A 12,611-nucleotide genomic window follows, 5' to 3' on the forward strand; every position below is an offset into this window, starting at 1 on the left:
CTGGGCTTCTTGCAGTCGGTCGGTCCAACTGCAATGCATTTCCAGCAGCCATCGCAGTACAAAGCGAGCTGCTGTCTTTATCAATACATTGCCAATTTCATTCATTCCATTTTCCTCAGTCTTTTTATTTTGTAATACGAGCTTGTCTGAGCGGCTTTTGTTTTTTGCTGTCCTTGCATTGCATGTTGACTGACCCGTTGTCGCTTGTCGCTTTGCCTCACAGCTCTTCCCTCTCTCCAACAAGTCTCCCCCTTTCCCTCTGTTAAGTCTCAATCAAGTCGCTTTCAACAGACATGGCAGCAGCGTTGGTTGACAAGATCATGAAGCTCGGCCTCGGCCTTGCGATTGCTGGCGGCGTTGCTCAAACCGCCCTCTTCAACGGTAAAAGGACGCTCTTCACCCCCCCCCCCCGCCTTCCGCGTTCGTTGAGTCTTTTTGTCTGGACAATGTCAGCAGAACGGAGGCCAGCCTTGGAAGGCGGGGGTTGGTTGGTTGGTTGAGGGGTGGTTGGGTGAAGCGAAGGGAAGACGGCTTTCTGGAGCTGTCTTGGCGATTTCGAGTGCTCTTCTGCACAAGCGACACAGTGCCGGACAGAGGCGCGTTGGGGGTGGGGGTGGGGGGTGGATTAGGGAATGGGAATGGGGAAGCAGGACCGCTCTTGGACGGAGCAAACCGCGAGAGAGGGAGAGGGAGCGAGTGGCTGGTGGGAAGTGGTCGAGAGAGATCTCGACTTGCTCTCTGCTTTGCAGCACGACGAGCGAGGCCAACAAAGTCATCACGAACACAACAAATGAACTTGTACATTACGCATCAAGGAACGCTTTTTTGGGGGAATCGTTCAGGCTTGCTGCTGGATCATTGACACTTACTTTTGGTGGGGGACTTTGAACTTTGATGCTTTTGGCAGTCGAGGGCGGCCACCGCGCTGTCATCTTGGATCAGTTCGCGGGTATCAAGCCCGACGTGTTTGGAGAAGGCACGCACTTCAAGGTGCCGTACGTGCAAAAGCCCATCTTTTTCGACGTGCGCTCGCAGCCCCGCTCCATCCCGACCGTGACTGGCTCGAAGGATCTCCAGAACGTCAACATTACCCTGCGCATCTTGTACCGACCGCGCATCGACCAGCTGCCCCACATTGTCAAGACGCTTGGCCCCACCTACGACGAGGTTGTGCTGCCCTCGATTGCCAACGAGGTCCTCAAGTCGGTTGTCGCGCAGTTTGACGCTGGCGAGCTCATCACACAACGCGAGACTGTCTCGGCCCGCGTGCGCGAGCACCTCACATCGCGTGCCGGCGAGTTTAACATTCTCCTTGACGACATTTCCATCACCCACCTTGCCTTCGGCAAGGAATTCACCGCAGCCGTCGAAATGAAGCAGGTCGCCCAGCAGGACGCCGAGCGTGCCCGCTTTGTTGTCGAGCTTGCAGAGCAGAACAAGCTTGCCTCCATCATCCGCGCCGAGGGTGACTCCAAGGCTGCCGAGCTGGGTTGCCACCCGCTTTGCAAGAGTCCGGCCCCGGTCTCGTCGAGCTGCGCAAGATTGACGCTGCCAAGGAAATTAGCGCCACCCTCGCGCGCTCGCGTAACGTGGTATACCTTCCCAGCGGCAACGGCACTCTCATGAACATTCCAGTTGAGCGATCAACTTAAACAGAATTGGGCAAAAGCCAAAAAAATGTATTGCTCTGCTTCATCCTTTTGCTTAAAATACAGTTTTTACAAATTGAATATATAGGTCAGATGAATAGATAAAGAATGCATAAGAGCTTCATGGTCCTGTCAACCCAGACCTCGTCGCAGGCTTGACACTCTTGACGACAATGAATTTAACCACTCGCTTGTTGCCGAGAAACCGCATGAGTCGCGCCGCAAGACGAAATCCAATCCAGTCAAGTGGTCGCGTAACCGAGGCGAGCTGCTCCGCGGTAGTTTCGATGTGTCTGGCAAAGCCTGATCAACAACGATGAAAACAACAACCAAAAACGAAAAAAATTGGCGCTTCATTTGCTTTGTCACTGGATATTCGGCTGCATCTCCCATCAACCATACCCTCAAAAACCTGGTCGGAAATATCTCGTATGTGCACGTCCTCAAACCCCGCGGCCGACAATTGAGAGGCATACTCGGTCTGGGAAACCATGTTTGCCAGCGGAATGGCCGCGGCTTTGCATCCTAGTCGGAACATTATCTGCGACAAACGAGCTGAGAATGCTGGAGAGCAGAGCGTCTCTTGCCAAGAGTCTGTCACGCAAATATCAACAAGCCCGAGGCGACCGGTCGGCTGAAGGACTCGGAAGGCCTCATGCACGAAATCGCGCCGCAAAGCATAATGGTAGGCACTATCGAGACTGAGCACCACTGAGAATTGCCTGGCAGCGCGGCAAGAAGCCGCCAAGTCGACCGCAGACCCCTGTACGACTTGGACGTTGGATTCAAGTCCATGGCGTTGAATGTGACATTGAGCCTGTGCGACCTGCGACGGTGCAATCTCGACGCCGAGAATGGATTTTGGTTGAAATGTCTTGGCAAATAAGACATCTTGATCTCCACAACCACATCCAACATCTGACAGAGCCAGGGTTGAGCCAAGCCAAAAAAAAAAAAAACCAAGAGTTGTTAGCAATAGTTGAGATTTCGCTTCTTGTAAGGCTTCTCGAAATCTTACCAAGCAATGTGTCTTGACTATTCAGCTCCACTGTATGCGCAAGAAGCGTTGCCAGAGCCTCACAGGCCTCGCGTAGACCATAGCTGGGCGGAAGTGCGCTCGCGCTGGGCCAAAGCCCGAAATTCATCCACGTCTCAGTGGGCGGTCGCAGGTTGAGGAGAGCCCTCTTTGAGCTTTGAATGTCGTACATGTCGAACATTAATCGACGGTCCATGGCGGACGCCGGTCGGGAAGCATCGGGCTCTGTGCTGGGTGAGAATCGCGCGCGAATTGGCGCCAAAACGGCACCGAGCGGCGCCGCGATCGCCTGGAGCAGCGCAGTCCCGGGCAGTGTGCGCGAGCCCCATGCTGCCAATGAAAGCAAGCCAAGCGCGAGGGCTGGGTCTCGGGACAGGGCGACAACGGCTCGCCTCGCCAGCTCGAGCTGGGCGCTGAGAACGACTGAGGCGATGAGAACTCGCCCGACTGACATGACAACGGACGACAGGACCAAGACTGAGCACAGAATAGATGGATGGATGTAGGAAGAATTGAGATCATAGTTTGGCAAGTCGTTGCTAGCTCTTTAATGCCCGAAATGGGTGCTTCTGTTTTAATGTACAAGAGGTTTTGAGTTGTCACGGATGACAGCGGACGGACAGTAAAGAGTTGCACGGAGGATTGGATGCATCGTAGAATCACTCAGAGACAACCCGAATTTGGGGGTTGGAAAAGCTGTCAGTGAGCTCAATCTGACCGTCCTCCTCGGGCGACGCTTCATCGTCGCTGGTGTCGGAATCACTGGACGAATCCTCGATCACAGTCGGGTTGAGAAGTTCTAAATCGGAAATGTGCTGTGGATTGTGGTGCGGATTGTGGTGTGGATTGTGGTGTGGTCGAGCGCGAACAGTTGTGCGATCGGCAGGCGACACTTCGAGCGAAGTCATGGAAACCGTATCGTCCTGATCCCATTCCAGTGGTTCTATCTCGACCATCCGCTTGAGCATTCGCTTGGACCGTCTCAACTGTTGTCGGGAAGCCTCATTAAAGCCTCGCAAGATCAGTCGTTTCCCGGCATGTCGATACCGCTTGGCCAGCGAATGGATGGCGTTGACGCCTGAAAAGTCACAAACAAGTGATGCGGAAAAGTCTAGCACCACGGTCGCTGGGTCGCTGGCAATGTTGAAGAGCGAATTAAAAGCTTGGGTGGATCCAAAAAACAAGGGTCCCGAGATTGCGTACACTCGCACTTCTTCGCTGGAGCTGGGGTTTTGTTGCGGCGATTCAGCGACATTGATGATGGTGTTGGTAGAAGTGGTGGAAGTGGAGGCGGTAAGGTGCATCTCGGTGGTTTGGGGACTAGTGCTCAGTTTGGACTCGGGCGCTGCACTTTCCTGAGATGGATGATTCCCGTTGGACGACGCGTGACGGTCGGTCGAGGGCTCGACGACGACAGGCGTAGCGCGAATAAGCTTCCCGTTGCTGTTGGCCAAAACCAGCGCAGACCAGACAATGCCAGCTGCGACGGCGACGGCAAGGTCCATCACAACAGCAAGGACGGTGACGAGCACAATGCAGAAAGAATCGACCCATGGGAGCCGGATGAGGTGCGAAAAGGTCGGCCAGTGGAAGGTGTGGACGAAAAGCACAAACATGACGCCAGTCAGGCACGCCACAGGGACCAGCTCAATCGCAAAGCTCAAGCCGTTCGCAATGATGAGCATAAAGATGCCCGAGGTCATGGACGAAAGCCGACCGCGTGCGCCATTGTTAATGTTGGCAAAGCACTGTCCGAGCATGGCACACCCGCCCATGCCGCCCGTCAGGCCAGAAATCACATTGCCAAAGCCCTGGGCAAGACACTCTTGAGTCGCTTGCCACGGCGTGGGCTGAATGTGAAGCATCTCTGCAACGGCGTGCACGGCAAGCACAGACTCCATCAAGCCGACCACGGCCAGAATAAAGCCCGTCAGTACAATGCTATGCCAGTCTGGGTTTGACCCTAGCGTCGGCAGGGCAAAGATAGGCAGGGCCCCAGCGACGGAGGCAGTTTCGCCAACCGTCCGGACCGGCAAGCCGATGAGAGTGCGGTTGATGATATGCTCAAAGAAGGTGACGACAACTAACGAAATGAGGGTGCTGGGCACGAGGCGACCGAGACGCGGCACGCGGGGAAAGAGCACCACGATGACGACAGAGATGACAATCTCCAAAATGACAAGCCAGGTCGCGGCGTCGCTCAGGCTCATCCAGCCGTACTCTTGTCGTCGCGCGCACTCTTCGTATGTTGGAAGCTGGCACGAATGAAAGACGTCGAGCTGTGCACGGAAGAGGTTGATGGCCAATCCGTTCAGAAATCCAATCATGGCGCTCGCCGGGACCAGCTTGAAGAACTTCGCCAGGCCGGTCAACCCCACCAGGAGCTGGAATACGCCACACATGATGACCATCATGAACAGCATGCCAAGTCGCTCTGCCTCGGGATAGTCTTCCCAGATGCCGCCGGCAGCAGTGTAGCGCATCTGAACGACGGCGAGCGCACCCGCAGCGCCCGTGATTGTCGCTGGCTGCCCACCCAGAAGTCCGTCCAGAAATCCCAGCGTCATTGTAGATATAAAACCGACCCTCGGACTGATGCCTGCGAGGAAGGAGAACGAGATGCTTTCGGGCACCTGGAGGACGCTGACCGTCAGCCCAGACAGCAGCTCCTTCCGCAGCGTCGCCGGGTTTCGCACGTAGAACATTGTCGAGTCGCCAATGTAGGACGCCGTCTGGCGCGGCAGGGTCTGGAGCTTGGCGCCGGCGGCCGCGAGTGCGCGCCTCCCACGCCTTGACGCACGTGAGGTGCTCCTGCGACCCCACCGGCGCAACTCGCTCGCGGACTCGACTAGATTGTCACGAAAGTGAGTAGCGAACGACATGGTTGGTTGGCGGGCGAACGGTCACCCAGTGAGACTACCAATAAGAAAGACTACAAAAGAAGCTCAGTTTGCTATGGTCAGGTGGTTTGCTCTCAGAATATGATTCAAAAGAGTGAGCTCAGATTCGAGGAATAGCGTGCTTGGAAACAAAAAATGGATGGAGAGTTAAAAATTGGAAGAATGGAGAATCAACAAAATGCTGCAAAAACCAACAACTCAATTGACGGCGTTAGCGGCTTTCAACATGAAGGGTCTCTTGAGGGAAGAGCTTGGCCTCCTTCAAGGACATGTCTGGAGTCATTTCATTGATAATGCGACGAGGGCGATCGGCAACGATGCGGTAGTCCTTCTCGCTCAAGCCTTGCGTCTCGATGAAATTGATGAGAGTCTGCTCAACCAAACAAACAAACAAACAAACAAACAATCGATCAGTCAATCAAAACAAACAAACAGAATCATCCAGACCCGTAAATGGATGAAAGCGGTGACTGCTCGCAAAAAAAAAAACCAAAACAACAACAACAAAACAGCCGGCGTACTCGAATCGGAGTGGAGCCCAAAAATCGTCGGGTGATTGGATCGCCGCCGGGAATTCGGATGCGGAAGGTGGCCACGTCGCTGGATCCTGGAGCAGGCTCGGGTGGAATGGTGGAAATCAAGATGGCAATGCGCGTTTGCTCGTCCTCGGCCTGCTGGTGCGCTTCAGCCTCAAGCCGCTGTTGTTCGTCGATCGCCTTTTGCTTTTCAAGCTCCTGAGTTGAGATATAAACCGAAAAAAAAAGTGAGCCACCTACTGGCTGCAGGTGCGCAACATTCACAGAAACTTTTGCGACGGAACAAGACTACCTTCAGACGATCTTGCTCGAGCGACTCTCGATAAAGGCGATCTTGCTCGATCTTGATCTCCTCGCGAGCCAAGCGCTCACTGTTTCGCGCACGGTCCTTGGTGGCCTCCTCCTGCAACATGGGTGCCGACGTTTCCGTAGTTTGCAAGAGCTTGGTGTAGAGCTCTTCAACAGGAACAAAGCCTAAAAGTGAATCAACAGCAAACATTGAGTCTTTTCTCGTCTTCGCCCGAAAACATGCAAGAAAGCAAGAAAGTGAAAGGCTAAGGAAAGTAGACACCTACCTTTCACAATATTGAGGGTGTGGAGTGAACCTGCAACTCGAGCAAGCAAAAAGCAGTGCGGGTAGTGCTCGATGTTAGTCAAGGCATCGATTGTGCCGAATCGGGAAACAATGCGGGGAAGCTGTCGTTGGCGAGAGGCCGTCGTGTTGTCCCAGCCCCAGATGACAAAGTTCTCGGTCAAATAGCGCACAATCGCTTCGTCACACAGAACTTGGCTACGCCGAGCAACCACCATCAAACAAGTCAGAACCTCGACCCGAAAGGCTCAAAACCATCTCCGAAACCCAAACGATGCGTCGGTCTCACCTGCAAAAGACGTTGCTCTCAGCGCTCGTATCCGAATGCAGGTAGAAGAAGAGGCATTTGCCTTCCTTGGTCGCCTCTCGCAGTGCATCTCCAAACGAGCCAACAAAGAAAACGGGTTGGACTTTTGTGTGGAACCGCTCAACAAACTTGTCGACAAATTCGCTGCAGGCGACAGTTTCGTCCATCGCATCTACGCGCCACGCCGAACAAACAAAACGGCCGTCAGTCAGAACTTGTGCCAAAGCTGTCCAAATGTTGTGCACCAGAAAAAAAGAAAACGAAAACACGACTTACCAGGAACTTCTGACAAAGTTGGGTCGCTCATAACGCCATCGGCGTCAAAAGCGTCGTCAAACAACGAGTCGTCTTCGTATTGGTCCTCAGCATCATCCTCGTCGTTGTCAGCCTCATCCGCTGGTTCGTAAAAGACATCAATTTCACTATCCGAATCGGGCTCCTCAACGACAGGAGACGCGCTCGTTGCATCGTTGCGTGCAGACCCTTCTGCTTGAACGCGTCGTGGCCGAGCATCCCGGCCCGAATCGCCACTATTGTTCCAGCGATTGACAAGTGTGAGCGCCAGTGTTGACTGCCCAGGAGGCAAGAGAGACTTGATGGTTGTCTGGAGAGTTGAGTGGCAAAACGACCGAGAAAAATTGCAAACATTTTGGAGGAAACAAGGAAGTGAGTCGAAGCAAGAAAAGCACTCGCAATCAACACTGCACGATCGTCACAACAAAAACCGCCATACCCTATCGGTAGGTTGCTGTCCTCGGGGCCAGCCAGTCAGCTCAATGTCGGGATACGCAACGTTGGCTCTGCTCTCCAGTTGCTCTTTCATTTCACCGACAGTTTGGGACTCGACGACGTGCAATTCAATCACTTGCCCATTGTAGGTGACAGTGGTCAGCACTTCGCTGGCTTCTTCGTCGTCATCACTGTCAATCAGCACCGGCGAATGTGTATCCTCCAACCCGCCTTCGTACTCGCGACGATCTGCCAGAAAGATATCTCGGGTTCGCGCTGCACCAAGGATCTGTCCGAGCGGCCGGTTGTCATCCTCAGGACCGGCATCAAGCCCAATGAGCAGCTGGTTGGCTGGGGCCAGCCTTGTCAAGCGAGCAATTTCCGCTCGCAGGTCTTTCAAAGGGCGAGAGGCCTGCAGCTGAATGGGATACGGGGTCTCGTGCCAATTCACGTTAAAATGGACATGCACACCGTCCATCGGTGAGGCGGTGCGCACAACGGGGCTTGCGCTGCTAGGTTGCGAAGCGCTGAGCAACTTTCCTTGGGTCGCCATAAACGGGGCCGCTTGGAGGGCGCCAAATGCCGGAGGGCGCACAAAGTTTGCTGAACGCCCGGAGTACCCATAGCGATTGCCATAATCATCCTCGTCATCGTCATCATCGTCGTCGTCGTCGCTCAGCTTTCTGTGCGATGATGGTTTGGGTGCGGTGCGCACTGGCGGTTCGAGCACTAGAGGAGCCTTTGGGTTTGTGTCCAGACCTTGCGGTTGTTGCTGTTGTTGTTGTAGTGGTTGTTGCACCTGCTGCGGCTGAGGCTGCGGGTGGGGCTGGGGCTGGGGCTGCGGCTGAGGTCGGTTCACAGGACGATCCGAACGCGAATCGAGCATGTCATAGACCTCGTCCGAGATTGGCTTCAGCCCGAGTCGGCGCATTTCCGCGTCCAGCTTGCTTGTGTCGTGCTTCTGCTCCTGCTGGTACAGCTGCTGGAACCGGCTGTTGCCGCTGCTCGGATCGTACGACGGGGCAAAGTCCTGCTCGGACGTCGAGCTGTTCTCCGACGACATGATTGCGTCCTCCTCGCCCAGCGCCATTGCAATCGCAGCATCCAAGTCCCAGTTGAATGCGACCAGCAGGCTCTCGGCCATCGCCCGGTCGGACGAGTTGGTCACGTCCATGAACTGGGTGATCAGTGCATTACGGTCTGCCATTTGCTCGACACTGTTCTATCCACACACACACACACACACACACACACACACACACACACACACACACACACACACACACACACAGAGGCACCCCAATCCACCCACCACCCCATCATCCCGTAAATGGTCAGTTGGCAAAGTTTCATACGCCCAACATCACCTCCGACACTTGTGGGGCTTCAGTGCTCAAGTGGACGCGTCGAGTCCTGTTCCCCTTCATCCCCATAACCCCACTTCCATCGCCAGCCTCTTCTCCCCCCGCCCCCCCGCGACCTCGTTCAATCATTTTTTGTTCTCCGTCTTCATCGCTTCATCCATTGAATTGTCGTTTTGACTCTGTGTCGCCGTTCAGACGCTTCCGTTCAATGACGTCTTCAATTTCCTCATTTTTTTTCCGCGAATTCGCCATTCTGAGCTTCCACAATGAATACGAATACGAATGCGAGTACGACGACGATGACTACTACTTGCTACTACTACTACTACAAGTACTGGTACTTCTGGTGTTGCTGAATGGATCGTCAACGGCTGAGCGACCGAGCGCGTGAGTGTTGGCTTACAATACGAAACGCAGAATAACTCAGAGATTGACTGAGCTACTGTACACAAAAAAAAACGATCTGAGAAATAATAACAACTGATAGACTACTGAGCTCCAACAACACTACAGAGCGACTTCGGATTCGACTCCAAACAAATCCAAACTCTGAGAGATTTTCTTCTTGATCCATCCATCCCACTGTACTGTCGTTTTACGAGGCAAGTCACCACAACAACAGCCGCTTATTCACTATGTCTCTAGATCTATTCCTTGGTTTGTGCTCATTCATTGTTCCTTTTTGTCAACCGCTGTACTGTACTGTACCTTGCAGCAATGGTCGGCAGCAGAAGCGGAAGGTTTTCGCTGCTTGTCGCGACCGCAGCTGCTGCGCTGGCGGTGGCTTGCAGCTGGCAGTCCCAGGGGGTCTCTGCCGCCGGATTCAACTACACTGAGGCGACCGTGTACTACAATGCTGCGCAGGACGCCTTCACCCTCACGGTCGGCGTGCTGGACTTGAAGAATGGCATTGTTGCGGCGACTTTCAACGACTCGATGAACATTGACGGCTGGGGCACCCTCCGCATCGAGCAGACAGACCGCTTGGTCAACCACGACTCGCTCAAGGCCTTCGGAACAGGCTTCATCGAGGGCGCCCTCACTGCGGTGAGTCACGTCGTCGAAGGCAATCGTCACGCGATTTTCTCGCTCCTTGCTGCTTTCCCCCCTTTTTCCCCTTTCCCCAGGCGGGCTGCCTGCATTGCGTATTCAGTCGTACTGCTGGCTACGAGCTTGCATTTTGCTGATATTTTTGGATTTTTGGGGATTTCGGGGTTTTTTGGACGCAGGATCGCATCTGGCAAGCGCACGTCAACCTCAATGCGCGGTGGGGATTCAACGACACTGCCGGGTACCCGCCGTACCTCATCGAGTTCTTTGAGGAACAGTACGGATTTATGCGCAACAGCACGCAGCAAAATGCGACCGATCCCTACTGGCAGTACCTCAGCCTGCTGATGGACCAGTTTGACGGTCTGGGCCATGGTTACAACATGTATGCCGATAGCGACAAGGTGAGTCATATCTTCCTTGTCGTCCTGTTCTCTCTTAAGTTGAGCTGTGTGACCTGACTTGTCTTATTGTACGATTGTTGCTCTACATGTCGTCATCAGCGATTGACCCCGCTGCAACTGTACATCATGAACAGCGCGGGCGACATGGAAGACCTTGTGGGCGGCCTTCTTGTCAAGCAAGGTCTGCCCTACTACCTTGGCATGACTCGGGACCGCATGGTTGCGGTCGGAATGGACCCCGACAACCCACAGCCGCCTGCCGAGGATGCCTTCCCGTGGGACAAGATCATGCAAGATTGCTCCGTTTTGATCAAGGTTGTGTTTCAACGCAGGAGGGGGAACGAGATTACCAAATGCAGTCCATCGGCTTGCTTACAACTTGGCTGCAACTTGATCTTTAGGTTCTTCCTGGGTTTGAAGAGCTGCTCATGGCTCATGCGACTTGGCGTGATTTTGGCCAGCTCATCCGCCTGTACAAGTTCTACGACTTTACCTACGACATGGCCGGTCTGCAATCTACCACCCTGTCATTCAGCTCCTCGCCCAGCTTCCTTTCTTCGAAGGATGACTTTTATGTGCTGGACAGGTAATGAGTTACGGCCTGGATCCAGGCGATGAATCGAGTCGCTCACGTGCAGTTTTCTCAATTCCTCTTCCGATTTCAACTTTTGCAGCGGAATGGTGGTCATGGAGACGACCAACAGCATCCTCGACCAGACTCTCTACCAAAAGCTGAGCCCTCAGACCGTGCTCTGCTGGCAACGCGTCATGGCGTCGAACGCGCTGGCCGGCACGCCGCAGCACTGGACTGAGATTTTTGCCCGGTATCTGCCTTGTCTTGATGGAGGGGGGAGGAATCGTCCTGACACTGCAGAACTACATCTTTTGCCAACTGTTCAATTTTCTGACTACCCCTTTTCTCCACAGCTACAACAGTGGCACCTACAACAACCAGTGGCAGGTTGTCCAGATGGGCAACTTTGAACAATTCTTTGAGCTGCCTCCCGGCACGTTCTGGATTATCGAGCAAATTCCTGGTACCACTGCCGCGTAAGTGTGTGTGTGTGGGGAGGGGGGTGTGACTGCGAGAGTGTCGGTTGTGTGCAACTCTATGCTGACTCGATCCTCTACAGGCAAGACGTCACTGGCTTCTTGAACCAGAACGGCTACTGGCCCTCGTACAACATGTAAGTCGATCTGCACCAACCATTCTGTGTCTTCTGCGGGGGCTCATTCTGTTTGGATGGCATTTCACAGTCCGTATTCTCCGATGATTTACAATCTGAGTGGCTACCCCGCGTACTTTGCAAAGTACGGCAACCAGTTCAGCTACACCGAGAACCCGCGCGCGACCATCTTCCGCCGTGATCATAACAATGTATGTTCCGCTTTTTTTTGTTTGCTCAGCTTGGTCCTTGAACTCACCTTTCTCCTCCGCCCTTCAGGTCGTCGATCTCGAGAGCATGCAGACTATTATGCGATACAACGAGTACCAGACCGATCCGCTTTCCCTTGGCGATCCTGCCAACGCCATTGCATCGCGCTACGATCTGCGCCCCTCTGGTGGCTCTGCATTTGGTGCGATTGACGGCAAGGTAAGCCTAGTTTTGTTTGATTGGCGTTGTTGTTGTTCTTTTTGTTGTTTGGGCTTGTTTCGGTCGGCTTTTGTCCACAGATCTCTAACCGTTTTCCGGCGTTGCGTCTTTGTGTGCTTGTGCTCCCGATTCACCAGATCACTTCTGTCGAGCTGGCGCTGGAATATCTTGGATGCATTGCCATCAACGGCCCGACCGCCCAAACGCAGCCGCCGTTCTCTTGGTCGACCTCACCCTTTGCCGCAAATACCACCCACCTTGGCCATCCCGATACCTTTGACTTCCCCTGGGTGCTGATGCTTATTTGAAACAAGTTACTGTTGAGTTTGAGATTTGGCAATGAAAACTTTTGTTCTTGTCCAACCCTCTTTTTCATGATCTTCATCTTCATTTGCGTATCTTCTTGGCGTTTTTCTCGTTCTTAGTATTCCGTCTCTTTTTTTTGATAC

The 12,611-nt window shown here is 53.8% G+C and overlaps 5 protein-coding genes across 5 annotated transcripts; 2 read left to right on the forward strand and 3 right to left on the reverse strand.

Moving 5' to 3' along the window:
• Positions 1-223: 223 nt before the first annotated feature.
• On the forward strand, positions 224-1,738 carry CAOG_04699 (prohibitin protein Wph). Its single transcript, XM_004347396.2, has 2 exons — positions 224-381; positions 908-1,738. Exons 1-2 carry the CDS (start codon positions 294-296, stop codon positions 1,624-1,626), a joined length of 807 nt encoding a protein of 268 aa, XP_004347446.2. The 5' UTR covers positions 224-293; the 3' UTR covers positions 1,627-1,738.
• CAOG_08806 (hypothetical protein) lies at positions 1,686-3,256 on the reverse strand. The gene is made up of 3 exons (XM_011272144.1): positions 2,668-3,256; positions 2,052-2,567; positions 1,686-1,952 (listed from the first exon to the last, which is right to left on the reverse strand). Exons 1-3 carry the CDS (start codon positions 3,137-3,139, stop codon positions 1,771-1,773), a joined length of 1,170 nt encoding a protein of 389 aa, XP_011270446.1. The 5' UTR covers positions 3,140-3,256; the 3' UTR covers positions 1,686-1,770.
• CAOG_08807 (hypothetical protein) lies at positions 3,213-5,670 on the reverse strand. Its single transcript, XM_011272145.1, has one exon. It carries the CDS (start codon positions 5,565-5,567, stop codon positions 3,345-3,347), a length of 2,223 nt encoding a protein of 740 aa, XP_011270447.1. The 5' UTR covers positions 5,568-5,670; the 3' UTR covers positions 3,213-3,344.
• Positions 5,661-9,584, reverse strand: CAOG_08808 (hypothetical protein). Its single transcript, XM_011272146.1, has 8 exons — positions 9,517-9,584; positions 7,754-8,971; positions 7,297-7,624; positions 7,003-7,192; positions 6,697-6,911; positions 6,414-6,595; positions 6,107-6,319; positions 5,661-5,955 (listed from the first exon to the last, which is right to left on the reverse strand). The coding sequence occupies exons 2-8, from the start codon at positions 8,954-8,956 to the stop codon at positions 5,797-5,799; spliced, it is 2,490 nt and encodes an 829-aa protein (XP_011270448.1). The 5' UTR covers positions 8,957-8,971; positions 9,517-9,584; the 3' UTR covers positions 5,661-5,796.
• Positions 9,585-9,793: 209 nt separating this feature from the next.
• CAOG_04703 (mannose-6-phosphate protein p76) lies at positions 9,794-12,560 on the forward strand. Its single transcript, XM_004347400.2, has 10 exons — positions 9,794-10,160; positions 10,343-10,567; positions 10,667-10,882; positions 10,969-11,153; positions 11,242-11,391; positions 11,495-11,617; positions 11,701-11,754; positions 11,825-11,945; positions 12,013-12,162; positions 12,300-12,560. Exons 1-10 carry the CDS (start codon positions 9,831-9,833, stop codon positions 12,468-12,470), a joined length of 1,725 nt encoding a protein of 574 aa, XP_004347450.1. The 5' UTR covers positions 9,794-9,830; the 3' UTR covers positions 12,471-12,560.
• Positions 12,561-12,611: the final 51 nt, after the last annotated feature.

The sequence above is a fragment of the Capsaspora owczarzaki genome (genome assembly GCF_000151315.2).
Source record: "Capsaspora owczarzaki ATCC 30864 unplaced genomic scaffold supercont2.7, whole genome shotgun sequence".
In the NCBI taxonomy this organism is placed as follows: domain Eukaryota; class Filasterea; order Ministeriida; family Capsasporidae; genus Capsaspora; species Capsaspora owczarzaki.